This window comes from Lynx rufus, unplaced genomic scaffold, assembly GCF_022079265.1.
Source record: "Lynx rufus isolate CCGP_SWC_20201006 ecotype Redwood Valley unplaced genomic scaffold, mLynRuf1.p SCAF_4, whole genome shotgun sequence".
Taxonomy (NCBI): Eukaryota; Metazoa; Chordata; class Mammalia; order Carnivora; family Felidae; genus Lynx; species Lynx rufus.
Window position 1 is genome coordinate 94,577,030 of NW_025814856.1, and position 19,048 is coordinate 94,596,077.

General features: G+C 39.8%; 1 protein-coding gene across 1 annotated transcript in view; it reads left to right on the forward strand.

Annotated features, from left to right (window-relative positions):
- The first annotated feature begins 9,534 nt into the window (after positions 1 to 9,534).
- Positions 9,535 to 19,048, forward strand: part of CFAP69 (cilia and flagella associated protein 69) — a 60,850-nt gene continuing 51,336 nt past the window's right edge. Inside the window, exon 1 of the mRNA XM_047097564.1 lies at positions 9,535 to 9,654. Within this exon, the coding sequence (XP_046953520.1) occupies positions 9,535 to 9,654 (120 nt within the window). The remainder of the gene's footprint in view (positions 9,655 to 19,048) is intronic.

Genomic DNA, 19,048 nt, shown 5'->3' on the forward strand with positions numbered 1-19,048 from the left:
TAGAGGTTTATTTGTGAAATGTAAAGGTTTCTTATGTGATATTTTAAATAAAGTACCATAAAATGTAACTCATAAGTATTTCTTTAGGAATATTATAAACACTGAACCTGTGTCAGCCTAGAGAATCTCTGTTTGAAATAAGTATTCAAATAGCCTAAAATGTGGTGTTGAAATTATTTTGTGAATTTTTGCCTAAAGCATTGCTACATGTGCTCATGCCTTGATCCAGTGTTAACATTTCTATTTGTGATGTGTCATCCTGAAAATGAGATGCTCTACCCTTAATTGTTTATAAGTGAGTAAAAAAAATATTCTGGTGGATATTCAGTATATGTAATTGCTCTAAATGAACATGTACTGATTTTAGTGGAAACACAGTCTGTTCTTACCTTTGAACAGTGGATTTTATAGGAATGAATGGATTCTTTAATTTTTTTAATGCAAGAAAATTATAAAGTGCTAATAATCACAGATTCTGTCCATATGATACCAAAAACAGTATTTTGGTTAGTTCAGCCTAACACACAAACATACCGAGATTTTTTTAACTTTCCAAATCACTGGCTTTCTATCATGCAGTCATACACAATTAGAGCAGACTATACATATAGGACTCTCCCCATGGCTGGACAGGCTAAATTAAATCACTAAGAAAGGTGCTTTTTTATGACTTCAAATTGTCAACTTCAATCTTAATTCTCTTAAGATTTTCCTTGAAGGTCTTTCATAGCTTTGCAGACATTCAGCCTACACAGGGCCTGGAAGTTGTCTCCCAATGTCTGGTTACCCTACTTCTTTAAAAGCTGCTGTCCATCACATTACTCAGCTGCCCTGGCAGTTGGGTGTAACAATGAGACTGAGAGTTGGTCAGTGAGATGTAGGGGCACTGTGGTTGACTTCCTGGAAGTCTCTTCAAAGAAAAGCAGCATGTGTTCTTTATCTTATTCCTCCATCTTGCTGCCGTAATTGTGGATACAATAGGAGACCTGGCAAAAGTCTAAGAGGACCAAGGCCACACCCTAAGGAAAGCCTATTAGAAACTAAAAAGATCTTGACAACTTCTACTTCACTATTTGACTCCCTCTGCCTGTATTTAACTCACTGTGCATTTGGGTTTCTTTATATGAAGTCAGACTAATCCATTCTGGTCTTCTGTTCTTTGTCATGATTCTATTTAACACTGAATGAACTAGACTGCAATAATTCTTATCTTTAAAAGTTTTTCAAGGATAATGTGCAATTCAAATTGGAATTGATTTTCCATTGTTAATTAATGATACTCACTTTCTTGCCTTTGATCTTTCATTTCATATTTTGTATCTGCTTGGAAAATATTGTTTTCTTTATAACTGTGTAATAGCTATTTGCTGAAACTCTGTAATAGCTAAAATATCGCTATCAAATTACATGCCATTTTTTATATCATTCTCATAGATCTGCCTTATGAGCATCTAAATAAAAAGTATTATTTAATGTGTTTTAACCTCTTTTTTGAAGTGTTACATACAAATGGATTTTTCTTTCTTACTGAATAAGACTTCCCGTATTTGATGAAGGCCATCTGTTTCTTTCTAGAAGCATCTGGAAAGCAATACATGAAATAGTTTTGGGCTTTTGGAGGTTTTGTTTGTTCGTTTTTGCCAAAGTAGTCATTTAGGAAGATATCTATCTAATGAGGTGGTATTTTAAAAATTATTTCAGGGCACCTGGGTGATCAGTCAGAAAAGCGTGTGACTCTTGATCTCGGGGTTGTGGGTTCAAGCCCCACGTGGAATGTAGAGGTTACTTAAACTTAAAAAAAAAATTATTTCAGGGGTGCCTGGGTGGCTCAGTAGGTTGAGCGTCCGTCCAACTTCAGCTCAGGCCATGATCTTGCAGTCCATGAGTTCAAGCCCCACATCGGGCTCTGTGCTGACAGCTCGGAGCCTGGAGCCTGCTTCGGATTCTGTGTCTCCCTCTCTATCTGCCCCTCCCCTGCTCATGCTGTGTCTCTCTCTGTCTCAAAAATAAATAAAAACATTAAAAAAATTAAAAAAATATGATTTCATTTCACTAGTGTTAAGTATCTTTAAACCAGGACTCAACATAATAGTTGAGCTGTATTCTGTAAGCAGAAACTGTATCTTATTCACTGCTGTATTCCCAGTGTGTCTAATGCAGTATGGTCCTGAAGATACTAATGAGATAATGAATGCTGACTCATCTTTAGAGAAAATTATGTTATTTATCACCCCACATGCATGCAGCTGTGCCTGCATCCTCCTGCCCACACCCCTCCCCATCACTGTCTCTACCTCCTGCCTTGCTTCCTGGCTGCCACCATCGCCACACTGCTGTACTGAGGAGAAACCAACCTTGGTGCCTGTGCGCAGGATCTGTGGAAGCTCTGGCTTCCCTGACAGCTGCCAGGGAATGCATGGGCGTTAATGTCCTGAGAGTAGGGTTGCCAGGCAAAATACAAGACACGCAGTTAAATTTGAAATGCAGACAAACAATGAATAATTTTTTATTTAACTCTATTACAATTGCACGGGACTTTTTTGTTGCTAAATCTGGCAACTCTCCCTGAGGAGTGATCTTTGACCAAAGAGATGCAGCACAAGAGGGAGCTGGTAGATAAATTCTCCCTTCATTTCCCGCAGATAAGCTAGCTATTCCATAGTATAATAATGCTTAAGGCCTCCATGAAAACATCATAAAAGACTGAGCAATTGGCTGCATTTGTTCCAAAGCTATGGCCAGCTCAAGTAACATCTATATTTGCCTGCCTCAACTTCTATCTTTTCCTCACCTGCTTCCCAGAGACAGTGCCCACTAATAAAGTGGCAGCAAGTAAATGTTTGTTTGTTTGTTTGTTTGTTTGTTTAAGGCAGGCTCTAGGGAACCTAGGCTGGCAAATTAACTTTGGTAGAGGATTCTTCAAATGGAAAATGCGACATGACATAAATGATGTTGACAAAGTCGCACACAGGGCCCTGCAGGCTCAAAATCCAGATCACTTGAAAGCTCTGAGAGTGGATGCATCTCCCAGGGACAGATACATGTAGATCAAATGTATAGTGATTGTTAAATCAGAATAGTCATTTGTCATTTCTGTGAGAAATAATCAATGTCCTATAGGTAAGAATACCAGTATTGCCTTAACTAAGCATATTCTATCCTTTAATTTGTTCTTAGAAGAATTCAAATTATAGCCCAAAGTATGTTGGGATCTGTTATGGGATGAATTAAATCCCCCTAAAATTCATATTAATTCATAGGACCTTTAAAGAGGTATTTAAGGTAAAATGAGGTCATATGGGTGGGCCCTAATCCAAGGATAACTGGTGTCCTTAAAAGAAGAGGAGATAAAGGGGCACCTGGGTGGCTCAGTTGGTTAAGCCTCTGACTCTTGATTTCTGCTCAGGTCATGCATGAGCTCATGGCTCCTAAGAACAAGCCCCGCATTGGACTCTGTGCTGACAGCACAGAGCCTGCCTGGGATTCTCTCTCCCCGTCTCTGGCCCTCCTCTACTCTCTCTCTCTCTCCCGTTCTCTCTCTCTCTCTCTCTCTCTCTCTCTCTCTCAAAATAAATAAACAAACATTAAAAATAAAAAGGAGATAAAGACACTGAGGGAAGACCATGTGATGACAAAGGGACAAAATGTCCACCTACAAGCCAAGGAGAGAGGCCTCAAGAATGAAACCAATTTTGGACACCTTATGGACTTCTAGCCTCCAGACTGTGAGAAAATAAAATTTCTGTTGTATAAGCCACCCAGTCTGTGGTATTTATTTTGGCAGCCCTAGCAAATTAATACAGAGTCCATGGAATTGGAGCAAGTCAAGTCAGTTATAAACCTTGAATAATTAATGTCATTGGAATAAACTTGTCTGATTAATCCTGCTCCACAATAAAGACAGTTCTATCCTGGGTTTACTACACTGTAACCCCCACCATGTGAACACAATAGTTCTTTTTAGTTCTAAAAGCTGGAGAACATTTTCATTTCATGGAATATTCCTAAGTCACAGGACTGAAGCTTTGGTTAGGTACAAATCACTCCATAAATTCATTTCATTTACATATTACCATTTAGTTTCTCCATTAAACATGAATAGCTCTTCTATCTTCCTATTTAAAAGTCACTTGCAATTTGGATTATTAGTACATTTTTTATTAGAATAGTTGACTGCAGAGGTGGCTGATCTTTTACTTTTGTTCTGTCCCATGTATTTATTACTCCCAAATTTGCACTAATGATTCTGTCAGAAAGAGGTAATTATTTTTGTTTCTCTTTTAAGCTTTGTTTCTGTCACAAACTGAAAGATTTTTTAAAACACTGAAGTAGATAAAATGCCAGCTTTATATGTTTTCTTTCTGTTACATAATTCCCCTAAAGCTAACCTACAAAGACTATACTCTAATTACATTTCTTATGTGCTATAAAAATTCTATTTAAAATTAATTACTCTGACTCACAAAAGAATAACATTTGTTTGAACATTTGGAACATCTGGCATTATTTAGAGACTACAAATTCATATGTAATCTAAAATACTAGAAACATTCTTAAGTTGTGCTAATGAATAATTACAATTTTACTAAATACTGCTTAATTAGGCAGTGTGCAAACAAGTATCAGGAAAAAATATCAGAAGAACAATGTTATTTCTTAATACTACATTTATTAATGTTCAAAATATCCTTAGTTTCAGTGGGAATGCAAACTGGTATGGCCACTCTGGAAAACAGTATGGAGGTTCCTCAAAAAGTTGAACACAGAACTACCCTATGACCCAGCAATTGCACTACCAGGTATTTACCCAAAATATACAAAAATACTGATTCAAAGGGGCACATGCACCCCAATGTTTATAGCAGCATTATCGACAATAGCCAAATTATGGAAAGAGCCCAAATGTCCATTGATTGATGAATGGATAAAGAAGTGGTGTGTGTGCGTGCGTGTGTGTATGTGTGTGTATGTGTGTGTGCGCACACATACACAATGGAACATTACCTAGCCATCAAAAAGAATGAAATCTTGCCATTTGTAACAACATGGATGAAGCTTGGTGTATTACACTAAACAAAGTAAGGCAGAGAAAGACAAATACCCTGATTTCACTCGTGTGGAATTTAAGAAACTAAACAGATGAACATAGGGGAAAGAAAACTAGAGGGAGGCAAACCATAAGACAGACTCTTAATGACAGAGAACAAACTTTCTGATGGAGAAAGGTGGGTGGGGGATGGGCTAAATGGGTGATGGGCATTAAGGAGGGCAGTTGTGTGAGCACTGGGTGTTATATGTAAGTGATGAATCATTAAATTCTATTTCTAAAATCAGTATTATGCTATAGGTTAACCAGAATTTAAATAAAAACTTGAAACGTTAAAAAAAAATCTGAACTAGAACCAAAAAATAAATAAATAAAAAATATACTTAGCTTTATTTTAAAAGTAAAAAATGTACATAGGACAACATATTATTAAAATGTCAAGTTAATCTTCAATCTATAGCTGCTTTTAAGGAATTGCAATTTGTAACTAAACAGATGTTTAATTCTTCAAAATTGTTATCCGACTGAAACATTTCTATTCTCCATAATTTATTTCTCATACATTTCTCTACTATTAATTTATCTTTTTGCTGAGATAATTTACCATTTCAATAGTTAGTCATTTTACCCTTAGATCCTTCTGTGTTGTGGTGTCAGGAAACTGTCCTGTGCTCTTAACTTAGAGTCTTCAAACAATACATTTTAAAAGGTTCAGTGAATGATTAAACTTAAATCCATTACCGGGGCCCTGGGTGGCTCAATCAGTTGAGCATCCGACTTTGGCTCAGGTCATGAGCTCATAGCTCATGAGTTTGAGCCCCACACTGGGCTCTGTGCTGACAGCTCAGAGCCTGGAGCCTGCTTCGGATTTTGTCTCCTTCTCTCTCTGCCCCTCCCCCACTTGTGCTCAGTCTCTCTCTCTCAAAAATAAATAAAATATCAAAAAAAATTAAATTCATTACCTAATATAAACAATTAAAGCTTTTTAAAATCTTAAACTTGGTGCACTTAACAAAAAGAAAAACAAATATTATCACCAGTAAGAAAACAAAGGAAATGGAAAATACACGGATGGATACTCAGTGAAAGCCAATTTTATGGAGATCGTTAAAACTACTCCCAAACGTTAATGAAAATATACACGCATCACGCTAGACCAGTGCTTCTCAATTTCAATATGCACACTAATCACCTGGCAGTCTGGTTAAAATGGAGATTCTGATTCAGGAGGTCCATCCTGGGTAGAACTTCTGTATCCTAACAAGCCCCTAACTACCTAACAATGCCTATGTAGGTAGTTCAAGGACCCATTTCGAGCAGCAAGGACTTATAATTTACCTTACTCTGGGTAACTTATGAAATGCCTTAATTTGGCTTCAGTTAAAATTTAAAAACCAATTTATAATCGTTGAAATCTTTAATGTACATTTGTTGAGTACCATTAGCCTGACCAAGAGCATAACATCACTTAGGAACTTGTTACACATGCAAATCCTTGGACCTCCCCTAGGCTTAACTGAAGCTGACTCAGGAGGTGTGGTGCAGACAGTCGGTTTTAATTAGTTTTCCAAATTATTCTGATGCATGTTAAGCTTTCAGAAACATTATTCTAGATACTATGCTGAGGGGTTGGGGTGCAAATCTGGGGAAGTGACTTTCCTTGCTTTCAAAGTCTCTAGAAGGAAGGGGTTGGGCACCTGAGTCAATAAACACCATTAAGCATGTGGTAAGAACAAAACCATAATGACAAAGTGGCATCCAACAGAGGATGTAAAGAAGGTTCCCCCAAAAAGTCACATGAGCTGGGTTTCACAGGGAGCTAGATATTTGAAGACAGTCCCATGTACAACAATATGCAAAGGTAATGCAGGAAGAAGCTTGGAACCTTCCTGAAATAACAAATAATTCACTCAAGATGGCTTGCATGTGGGGTGTTAGGATTTCCATCCTGGTTGCCTCTCATTTGTCAAATAATAAAAACAAATACCATTAGGGGCACCTGGGTGGCTCAGTGGGTTAAGTGTCTGACTGCAACTCAGGTCATGATCTCGTGGTTTGTGGGATTGAGCCCTGTGACAGGCTCTGTACTGACAGCTTAGAGCCTGGAGCCTGCTTCAGATTATGTGTCTTCCTCTCTGCCCCTCCACCACTCACACTGTCTCTCGCTCTCAAAAATAAAATAAAACATTAAAAAGATTAAAAACAAACAAAAACAAATACCATTCGAGCTAAAAAAAAAATTACAAAGTTGAATCTATTAATTTCCTAGGTAAGGGAACCCCTTCCTATGAAGAATTTCACTGGCTTCACTCACTGAGCAGGAAAAGAGTTTTTAAGTGCTAGAAAGGGAGCGTTCACAGTAGTCATGCTAATTAAGCATTGGGAACTGGTACTGTGGATATGGGACAGAATGAATATATAGATTTGTAAACAATTAAAGTAAAATAAAAATCTTTTTGTTCATTTGTTAGGAAAGTGTCTGCAATTAAGTCCAGTGAGGAGAGTGTGACTTTCCAGTCACCGAGGTTTATGGATTCTCATCAGATTCACCTTTTGTGCTGAAACACTATAGTCAGTCGATAACTCCCAGATAAACTTTGCTTTAAGTGGAAAATTTTTTTGACAGTCCCTCCTCTTCATCTTTACTCATCCGGAGATGCCAGGCTCAATACACAAAAGATTAAACAAATCATCCGACTGTCAGCTCTCCACTACTATCTTGGTTTTGGGTGCCATTCTCACAGGATCCCCTTGTGTTTACTCAAGTGATTTCAGTCTCCTTTTGATATAGTTTACTTGGAATGTGCAACAGCAATTTAGCTCATGTTAATACACTTGACACAACCTTTATACTCTCCTGGAGTAATAGCAATCTTACACCTATTGGACCCACCTCTAGGTGTTAAGGCCTTCAAGGAGCTCTAAAAACGCCAATGAGTAAAGATAAAAGGAAAACAAAAAGAGAGCTGAAGTCCAGGCAAGGGAGTTTCAAGAAGGGGAGAAATACTAGAGATACGTACAAGATGAGGACAAGAAAGGGTCCACAGACTTCGGCCACATGTAGTGGTGACCCCAGGGCACTTTCAGGGGATAAAGGATGAGGAAAGTGGAAGAATGAATATAAGTGAGGAAATGGAGACTAGAAACGCTCAGTTCTCTTTCAAAAAAGCTTGGTTTCTTTGGCTATGATTTACATCAAGTGCTGGCATGCCCAATCTAGTTTTTCCATTTCTTTTTATTTGTGTCATCAGAAATGTCATTCAGTGTCTGAACTGGTTAAAGAAACTTAGAAATGACTGATCGACCAGCTCATTCTACAAATGAAGAGAGAAATGCTGAGAGGTGAAGTGAAATTTATTTTCATGCAGTTTGTTTTCTGTAATTTTTAAGGCAATAAACTTTATAGATAATATAAAAACACATATGAATCTTGAAGAGTTTCTTCAGGCTAAAAAAAAGATGAAAAGGTTTAAAGGACTTTAAGATATTTTCATAGCCATGGCCTTTGGGGTGATTAAGTTATACTGATGATTGTCATAAGCAGCTTTCCATTAAAGTCGTGACCCTCCTTGTGTCATCACTCAGGATACAATGGATAGATAACAGTAATAATAAAGATAATGATAATATTGACCATTTACCTGGGTACTTAAGTGCAAAACGCCAATCTGCAAACTACCATCTCATTCTGTCTTCTCACAGCAATCCTGTTGACAAGAAATGTTAAAAATTTATGAGAGAAGGGGGAACGTGGGGGCTTCCAGGGGTTAACTTGCTCTAGATTCCATGATTTGACTCAAAACCTCTAACACTGTGTACTATGCCTTGTTTGTTATGTAACTATCTGGTAGAGCCACGGAAGCACAGAAGAGGGAAAAGGCAGGGATTGTAGGTGACACGGGTCACTCCTCTGAGGTGAGATAAACTGCTTCACCTCTAAAACTACCTATCCATCATCCATCACTCTTACAACCCACATCCACCCCTCATCTCTCCACCCACTCTTGCTTTACTTTAAGGCCCGGCGCAAACTAGCAAGACTGAGAACACAAGACGCCAAGCTAACACGCCACTGCCACGTACCGGGGTCGTCTACTCCCGCTTCCCTCCCGCCAGCGACCAAACTGAGCTACTCGCAACTTGGAGGTGCCTTTAGGGTTTGAGGTAGTTTGGCTCCCCAGGCTTCCGTAGGAGCCGACGCTTCTGCCGCCCCCGACCCCGCCCCTAGCAACGCTCTGGCTTGTTAACAACCCGCCAGCCCGCGGGAGCCGAAGTCCGCTGGTGGGCTGCGGTGGCTTGATAATAAGGGTGGCGTCGTGGTGGCCGAGACCACTGCCGGACTCCCGAGGCTTTTCGCGACCCTAGCGGCTCTCCGGCGGCTTTCTCTTCTTGGTGGGGGGGACTCTGTGGATCTTGAGGCTAAGGGAACTGTTTAGGACTGGAGGACCACCCCCGCCCCCCATCCCTCCCTCCCTCCCACTTCAGCCATGTCGGTAGCTGAGGCAGCGGGGACCTCCGAGGTCCCGGAACCGGGCCGCAGGAACAGGTCCAGCAGCCCTCGCCAAATCCCGGTGGTCGGGGTGGTGACGGAGGACGAGGACGCACAGGTATGGTCGGGTGTCTGTACTTTGGGAAGTGTGGAGGGGAGGTTGGGATCTGGGGGGGGGGGGGGGCGGGGAGAGGCCTGGGGGCAGCAAAGGGCGGAAATGGGGGCCGAAAGTGGAAACAGTCGGAGCCCGCGGGACCGAGGTTCCCAAGGCAACGCCGATCCTTCAGAGAACTGCCGCCGGAGGGAGGGTCCAGCTGTCGTCAGCCAACCTGTCTGGGGACTGTGGCGCGAGGTTCTCCCGGACCGTCCCACTAAACAGAATAAGCGAGGTTTTGCCGCTTTTCTTCGAAAAGTGTGACCACGAAGGGCGTGGGAGGAAAGGACACGTTTGTAGCAAAATCATGGATTTAATGAGCATTTTGTTTGCAATGGGCTTGTACGTAGATACCTGTTATTAAGTGATGTTCTCTCGTGTTTAAATTAGCTCCCACTTTAAAACCTACACCTGGAGGGAAGGAAAATCTGTCAAAATTAGAAAGTAGCATTCATTTTCATATGAAATTGGAGGCTGGTTATGGAGCCGGAGTTGTGAGAGAACAGAATTTACATATTTTACTTTACTTGTATTTGGTTTTGAGTTTATTTTTATTAGGAATACAAAATTAGTTCTTCTAAGTTGGTCTGTTGAGATACTTCACTTCGGAACCCTCGGCTGGATCTCCATTCGTGGCGGAAGTGTTTGTAAACTCCACGTCGTTTGTTTCATACTAGGGTTCCATTGCCCCTCCCTAGAGAGTATTGATCAAACCCTAAAGCGTGAATTCTCTGGAGGAATACTACCCTACCTCTTCACACTGATGACGTGGGATCACTATGGGAATTCCTGTGGAGGTTTTGCGAGTCCCAGGCTGCGTCAGGAACCCTGTCTCCTACGTCCACATCCTGGAACCTTGGAGAGTTCCTTGGGAGTGGCCAGTTGACTGGGGACCTCTTCTTTGGGAATAAGATTGAACTCCCTGAGGACTCTCTGACATTTGCACGGTTTTAACTGTGGGCAACAGCACTTTTGCATGAGGAGGAACGGGGAATTTACCTTATCAGTTTTGTGGACGTATTCCAATAGGGTAGGGAGAAGAAAGACTTTCAGGAGCAGCAGCTCTCCACTCCCAAGGCTGCAGGGGGGCTCAACGTTACCGCCATTGTCCCAGGAACCGGGCACAACTGAGAAGTAGGTGAATTTGGTATCTAATGGCTCTTGTTCCTTCACTCGCTGTAAAAGAGGTGGCAGGGATGGGGGGCAAAGTTACACGAGGCAGGCTAGCATGGGTTAAAAAGAAAAAAAAAAGGGAAATGCTTTTAACAGGCCAAAGCCAGAATAGTCCACAACATATCAAGTAAAGCAAAACTAGTAAACCTGTATATATGTGTGTGTACTTTCTCCCTTCCCTTTTCCCTTTCTTTTTTCCTTTTCTTTCATTATTACCCCTCCTTACAGAGCCTTGGATTCTCTTTCAGGTAGAACTATTTTCGTATTAATTGGAGTTCCTAGCTTGTTAATAAGTACTTGGAGAAGCATTAATATTTTTCAAAGTACTGGAGAAGGCAGTTTCTACCAAAAGAAATGAGATAAAAACTTTTTTAGAGCTAGGAGAAATGATCACTCAACCTTTTTGGGTATTCTTTGTAGTTCTTACAAATGAGGCCATGAGAAGTTAACTGAGAGTTACTTAGTCTCTTTAATCAGAGTGAGGTCTAGCCATCTTTGCCATCATTGAAATGATAACCTTTTAGACTTCTGCCTCAGACCAGTAGAGGAAAGACTCATGGAACCCTTGGAACACTTGAGAGATAGTAAGTATATACTGGTAGCTAAAAGTGACTTTGGAGAGTCTACCTCAGTGCTTTAAGTCAGCTCCATTCTATGCTTGAAATCACAAATTGTTTACCTTTATCTATGTCCTATTTTTAAAATTATTTATTTTGAGAGAGAGAGAGTGAGCGAGTGAGAGCGCATGAGTGAGGGAGGGCCAGAGACAGGGGGAGAGAAACCCAAGCAGGCTCCATGCTATTAGGGCGGAGCCCAAGGCAGGGCTCAAACCCACCAACCATGAGACCATGACCCAAGCAGAAATCAACAGTTGGATGCCTAACTGACTGAGCCACCCAGGCGCCCCAATTTCCTATTTGTTTTAATGTTGTTCTCATTCTAAAGAATCAGAAGCCCTCTAGAGGTGCTTCTCAAACTTTAACGTCCATTTAGAAAACCTGGGGATCTTATCAAGATCAGACTGTGATTCTGTAGGGCTGGGGAGGAGCCCCGGATTCTGCTTTTCTAACAGGTTTCCAGGTGATGTCATTGCTACTGGCTGAAGGACCTCATTTCCCACCTGAAGTAGCAATGCTTAATTTATTATAGCTGCAGTAAAGTATGAACAGTGCTACAGAATTTCACAACACTTAACCCCTGAATAGCTGTAGGAAGTAGTTTCATGTGGATTCAGATTATAAAACAAAATAATAACAAAAATAAAACAAAATTCCAACCCTACCCCCCACTGTTCCAGACTGTGTGTTAAAAAACAAGAGATGCCAAATGGAGTTTAAAAGAACTACTTACTCTCTTTTCCTGTCACCACAAAGCTTCAGTTGATCTTGGATGAATGTCACATCCTTCTAGTCAGCACCTCTTCATCTCTTCCCAAACTGCTTTCCATAAATACCACTTTATGGTCCTCCTTCCTCCCTCTGAGCCTCACCCCTCTTTCAGGATTCCACAGTAGTTTCTTATCACTTACGTCACCACACAGAATTACCCTGATCAAATCACTTAATACTCTATTTTCTATAAAGCAAGCCTGTTTGAGAGGAGGGTACCCCAAACCTGGGTGACCATCATAGTCATCTGAGGGGTTCAAAAAACTGTACATAGCTCATTCCTAACCCAGATTTACTGACTCATAATCCCCAATGTGGAGTCTGGTACTTTTTAAAAAGCTGTCTCAAGGGGCTGGGTGGCTCAGTCGGTTAAGCATCCGACTCTTGGTCTCGGCTCCCGTCATGATCTCTCCATTTGTGAGTTCAAGCCCCATATCAGGCTCTGCCCTGATGATGTGGAGCCTGCTTGGGATTCTGTCTCCTTCTCTCTGCCCCTCCTCTGCTTGTGCCCACCCACTCACTCACTCTCTCTCATTCTTTCTTTTTCAAAATAAATATATTTTTTTAAAACTCTCTCGAGTGATTTTTAGCCTCAAAACCACTGAACTAGATGATATCCAAGGTCTCTGCCTTCCCTAAAGTGCCTCAGGTCTACTTCTCTGTTGTGTTTTCAGGGTTTCCCAATGTATTATTTGTACTTAATCTGTACCAGATGCTCAGTTTAGTGCCACCTCCAAGAAGATAGAATTCTTGCCTGTTGTCTTTTCCTGTGGTGTCCCCAATAATCTTCCAGTATTCCCCAGTAGCACGGCACAATATATGGTACACAGGAGGTGATATTAAATATTTACTAAATGAATGCCCTTCCCCCTTTTCTGAATTTAAACCTTACCCTACCTCCCTACTCTCCAACGTAAAGTACTCTCCCAATAGGAAGCATTTATTTTCACCCTCACAGATCTTCTCATAAATGAATATAGTCCTAGGTCTCAGTCACACCATTTGTCACCTAATTATCACTTGTGTTATGTTGGCAACTGTTTCATTTGTCTAAATTTTGCCTCTTTCCCTAGAATATGGATTCCTTAAGTGTAGGAAATATATCTTAATAACTATGTGTCCTTCTTTCCTTGACTCTGAGCTCAGAGTAGAAATTTAAGTTCATATAAATAACTTACAAAGCCTTTTGTGTTCCACACTGGCCTCCTGGCTTCTCTTCAACCTTGCCGGGTGTATTTTATACCTCTGCCTGAGGGCCTATGCACTTGGTGTGCCCATTGCCTGGGAGTTTTCCCCTATTTTTCATACCTCCTTCAAGACTTTGCTGAAATGTTACCCTCTCTGTGAGTCTTTTGCTGACCGTTGCTTAAGCATCTTAACACTTCCTACTTTCTTTCCTCCAAAGATATGTCATCTTGTAGTAAACTATGTAACAGTGATTTTTGTCTCCTCCAAAGCATATTAATTCACTTTAAATTTTTTTATTTGTGGGGTACCTGGTGGCTCAGTCGGTTAGGTGTCCACCTTTGGCTCAGGTCATGATCTCGTGGTCTGAGATGGAGCCCCCCCCACCGTCAGGCTATGTGCTAACAGCTCAGAGCTTGGAGCCTGCTTTGGATTCTGTGTCTCCCTCTATCTGCCCCTCCTCCACTCGTGTTCTGTCTCTCTCTGTCTGTCTCTCTCAAAAATAAAATAAACATTAAAAAACTTTTATATGATTATAGGTAACATGATGTTACATTAGTTTCAAGTGTACAACATAGTGATTTGACAAGTATGTATATTATGCTGTGCTCACAAGTGTAGTTACCATCCGCCACCACACAATGCTGTTACAATATCATTGATTATATTCTCTGTTTCATCCCTGTGACTTATTCATTCCAGAACTGGAAGCCTGTATCTCCCACTTCCCTTCACCCATTTTTTCTATCCTTTCCCTCACCCACCTTCTCTCCATTGGCAACCATCAGTTTGTTCTCTGTATTTATAGGTCTGATTCTGCTTTTTATTTGTTGATTTATTCATTTGTTTTATTTTTTCATTTTAGAGAGAGAGAGAGAGACAGTGTGAGCAGGGGAAGGGGAGGGGCAGAGAGAGAGGGAGACAAAATCTGAAGCAGGTTCCAGGCTCTGACCTGTCAGCCCAGAGCCTGATGTGGGGCTTGAACCCATGAATTCTGAGATCATGACCTGAGCTAAAGTCAAACATATAACCGACTGAGCCACCCAGGTGCCCCTATGCATTTGTTTTTTGTTAGATTCCACATGTGAGTAAAATCATATGGTATTTGTCTTTCTCAGTCTGACTTAATTCATTTAGCATAATACCCTCTAGGTCCATCTGTGTAGTCACAAATGGCACAATCTCATACTTTTTATGGCTGTGTAATATTCCATTACATGTATATACCCAATCTTCCTTATCCATTTGTCTATCAGTGGATACTTAGGTTGCTTCCATATCTTGACTATTGTAAACATTACAATGCTACAATAAGCATAGAGGTGCATATATCTTTTCAAATCAGTGTTTTTGTTTTCTTTGGGTAAATTCCCAGTAGTGTAATTATTGGATCATGTGATAGTTCTTATATTTTTAACTTTTTGAGGAACCTCCATACTGTACCAATTTATGTTATTGCCAACAGTGTAGGAGGATTCCTTTTTCTCCACATCCTCACCAACACTTGTAATTTCTTGTCTTTTTTTTTTTTTTTTGCTTGTTTTTAGCCATTCTGACAGGTATAAGGTGATAGCTCACTGTGGTTTTGATTTGTATTTCCCTGATGATTAGTGATATTGAGGATCTTTTCATGTATCTGTTGGTCATTTATATGTCTTTAGAAATGTATTCTATTTAGGTCCTCTGCATGTTTTTTAATTGGATTATTTGGGGATTTTTGCTGTTGAGTTGTAAAAGTTCTTTATATATTTTGGATATTAACCCCTTATCAGATATATCATTTGCAAATATCTTTTCCCATTCAGTAGGTTGCCTTTTTGTTTCCTTGATGGTTTTCTTTGCTGTGCAAGACAAAACATATTGATGTCATAGGAAAGCAGGAGATTTTGTGTTTTATTCAATACCATATCCTTAGCAACTAGAACAATGTCTGACACAGTGTAGATACTCAAAAATGTTTGTGGAATAAATAAATTGTGATTACTTGGCCTGCATAGGTATCATGGCTTAGCTTCCTTGCCCAAATTTGCTCTTCCTCAGAGAACCTCCACAATCTTCTAGTTGAAGTCCTATCCTGCCACTGTATGTAATACTGCCATGGACTGTCCTTAAAATTGCCTACCCTGGTTTTGGGGTAATTGCTAGAAATAACCTCAGTGGTCAGTTGAGAAGTCAGGCAGAGAACTAAGGTGCAAAGAACCAGCACTCCTGCATCAGACAGACCTGCTAGCCCAGGTACTAGCTATGTGACCTTAACAAGTTAGGTCTCAATGCCCCAGTTTCATCAACTCTATATGGTAAAGTCGAGGACTACTTAAGATATAAAGTTTAAAAAAGGGGGTGGAGGGGCCTGCCTGGCTCTGTTGGTAGAAGATGCAACTCTTGATCTCAGGGTTGTGAGTTCAAGCTCCATGTTGGGCACGGAACCTACTTAGGAAAAAAAAAAAAAAAAGGATATAAAGTGCCAGAGACAGACACATAAAAGGACCACAGTAAATGTTAGTTCCTTTCCCCATAACCATGTATCAAATGAGCAGGATTTCTCCCCTTTGACATGTCCCTTGGTAAAATGGGAAAATAAATTTATCCTGTAACTGTAAGTAAAGGTCTAATTTTCTTCAAAACAGTTTATTAGACTTGATCTTAAAATGTTTTGTTAAATGTTTTTACAATTCTCTATAAACATCTTATGTTAACAGCAGTTATTTTCATGTTTACATCTGTATGTCCTCTTTTCCTTCATTCTGCTGTGTGATCTCATTTACCCAAACTCTTCCAATTATTACTTTAAGTCTCTGATTTGGAAATCTCTACCCCCCAATTTAACTTATCTCCAGCCTCAACACAGGCCTCTTCCTCCAGCCTTCCCTGTCTCAGCAAAGGGTGACACTACTTCTATAATTGCCCAAGCCCAGGAGCATCATCACCTTTTCCTCTCTCTCCCACCAAATCAAATCACTCTTTAAGTCCCATAGACTCTACCTCCTTGATGTTTTTCCTTCCATTCCCTGTTGTCAGCCTGGGTTGCCAGTACCTTAGTCAAGGCCTCAAGTTACAGATGTCTCCTACCTCCTTTCCAGTTCAGCCTAGACCTTTCCAGTTCAGTCTCTACTCAGCAAACAAAATTGCCTTTTTATTGTTACACTCCTCTGGTTAAAGCCTGTGGAAATAAACACCACCCTGATGAGAATAAGCAGGCACTATTTAATATACAGAGCTTGCTATATAGGAAGTCAGCCAGCATTACTTACATTTGGCAGAGACTCTAAGGCAGGCAGGGAAGCTTTGTAATGAAAAAAGGGAAAGCTTCTGGTATGCTCTGTTTGGAGGTTGTTGCCATGGGGAAGCTGGAGGTGGGCTAGCTACAAACAGGGCATTCTATGTGATTGATTTGGGAAGCATATTTGGGTTTCTCTGGTGGTCCTACATAGCAATATGAGGGGCAAAAAATAGGGAATCTGGCAATCATTGCCAACTTCTGACTTTCCTGAGCAAATGGCTCCTGGGTTTGGTTGCTGCAGAGATTACAGGCTAGAGTTCTGTTGCCATATGTAGTCTGGCCATTGTCTGTTTATATATCCAGTCTCAAACCATTCAATATTTTTGAAGATCTTTAGCATAGGATACGTACAAGGCATTCTGTAAAGTGGGGTTAATAATAGTATCTACCTCATACAATTCAATTAGCAAATACGTGGAAAGTACAACTAACTGTACCTGGAAATAGACATCACCATCATTGTTATGATCATTATTATTATTCATGATTTGACCTCTACTTACCCAATTAGCATCATCTGTAGCCACTATCCTTTGCACTATATCTTCCTCCCCATCCTCAAAATGCCTTTTCTTTTGCCTCCAGGCCTTCACATATGCTACTCCCTGTCTCCACCTCTCAAACCTTCAGTTCATCTCACAGATCCTACTCCTTCTCACCTCTCCCTGCCAATTACTTTTTACAGCAACTGTGTCATGCCTTCTGTGTTTCCAGTCTGTGTGCTTCCAGAGCACGCCTTTCAGCATCCAGGGCGCATTTTGTAGCTTTTTATCTGTATTACTTGTATTCCATGCCAGACTGATAGCTACTTGAGGTCAGAGCAGTGTTGTTCCCCACACTTAGCACAGTTTCTGAAACACAGAAGCTGCTTCTAAATATTGATGGAAGGAGGAACGGGCTAAAGGAGGGAGGGCAAGAGAAATCTTAAAAATACAATATATGCTAAGCAAGTAACACACAGAGTAGCATGAAGTAATCAACATAAATCTGAAAGGAATCTATGCTTTAACCTTTACTACTCTCTGTTAATAAAAGTTATACCTGCTCACTTGGGAAAAACAATTCTGATAATACGTGCAGGTATTAAAAAGAAAATGTTGCATTGACTTTTCATTTCAATATGCTTTCCAACCTTCAAAAACAATATTGCAGAAAATCTGAAAACAAAAACCTCTTTTTTCCAAGAGGAAGAAAGAAGACAACTGAGGTAGTGGCAGATGGCACTGAACTCAAATCTTAAAAGACAAAATTCTATTATTCATTAACTTTTTTGGTAACAGTCAATTTAATAATTTGAACAATTTAACAGTAAAATATAACAGTTTTTAAGGATAACCATAATACCAGGTAAAGATCAGTATTTGGGAAATCTTTTTTGATTATTAATTTTTTTGGTAAAAAGCATTTGGAGTTAATAAACTCACTCAGATACTTACCCTACAAACTTAAAAATAGAACACTTTACTGAAAATTGTTTTTTTGTTTGTTTGTTTTTTTTAAGTTTATTTATTTGAAAAAGACAGAGAGAGAATCTTAAGCAGGTCTCTGCACTGATACTGTGGAGCCGGATGTGGGGCTCGAACTCGAGCCATGAGTTCACAACCTAAGCCGAAACCAAGAGCAGGACACCTGACCACCTGAGCCACACAGGCACCCCTGAAAATTGTTTTTGAAAGACATTGCCTGAGATTAGAATATATGAGTTTGTAATTGTGAAAAGAAAGGAAATTCTAGACTTAAGAGGCAATAGAATAATATCTATGTAGACATAGGGAAAGATATGTATTATAGATTTAGAAATCAAAATACAATGGTGTTAACACTAAGTTAAATTATATATTTATACATGTAAACAAAAACAGTAGCGTATAAAAATAAATATATAAAAACAAAATTATATATAAAAGTAGATGTATTTAGATGATAGGAATAAGTAGGATTTTCTTCCTTTTTGAATTTTTTTATATCGTCATCTTTTATATAATTTTTTTGAAGTTATTTTTTTATTTAAAACATTTTTTAATGTTTATTTATTTTTGAGAGAGAGAAAGCCCACATGAGCAGGGAAGGGGCAGAGAGAGGGGGACAGAGGATCTGAAGTGGTCTCTGTGCTGATGTGCGTGCTCTCTCTCTCTCAAAATAAATTAATAAACTCAAAAAAGGTTAAAAAAAAAGGGGGGGAAGAAAACGTCATGCAACAAAGCATTAATCCCCAAAACTGAATTTAAAATGTGGAGATTTTTGTATAAGTACTTAAATTTGGGATGATAGCACTTCCTGTTTCCTTCTCCGCTTACCTACCAATAACTTCATATGCCAGGCCCAGTTTCTG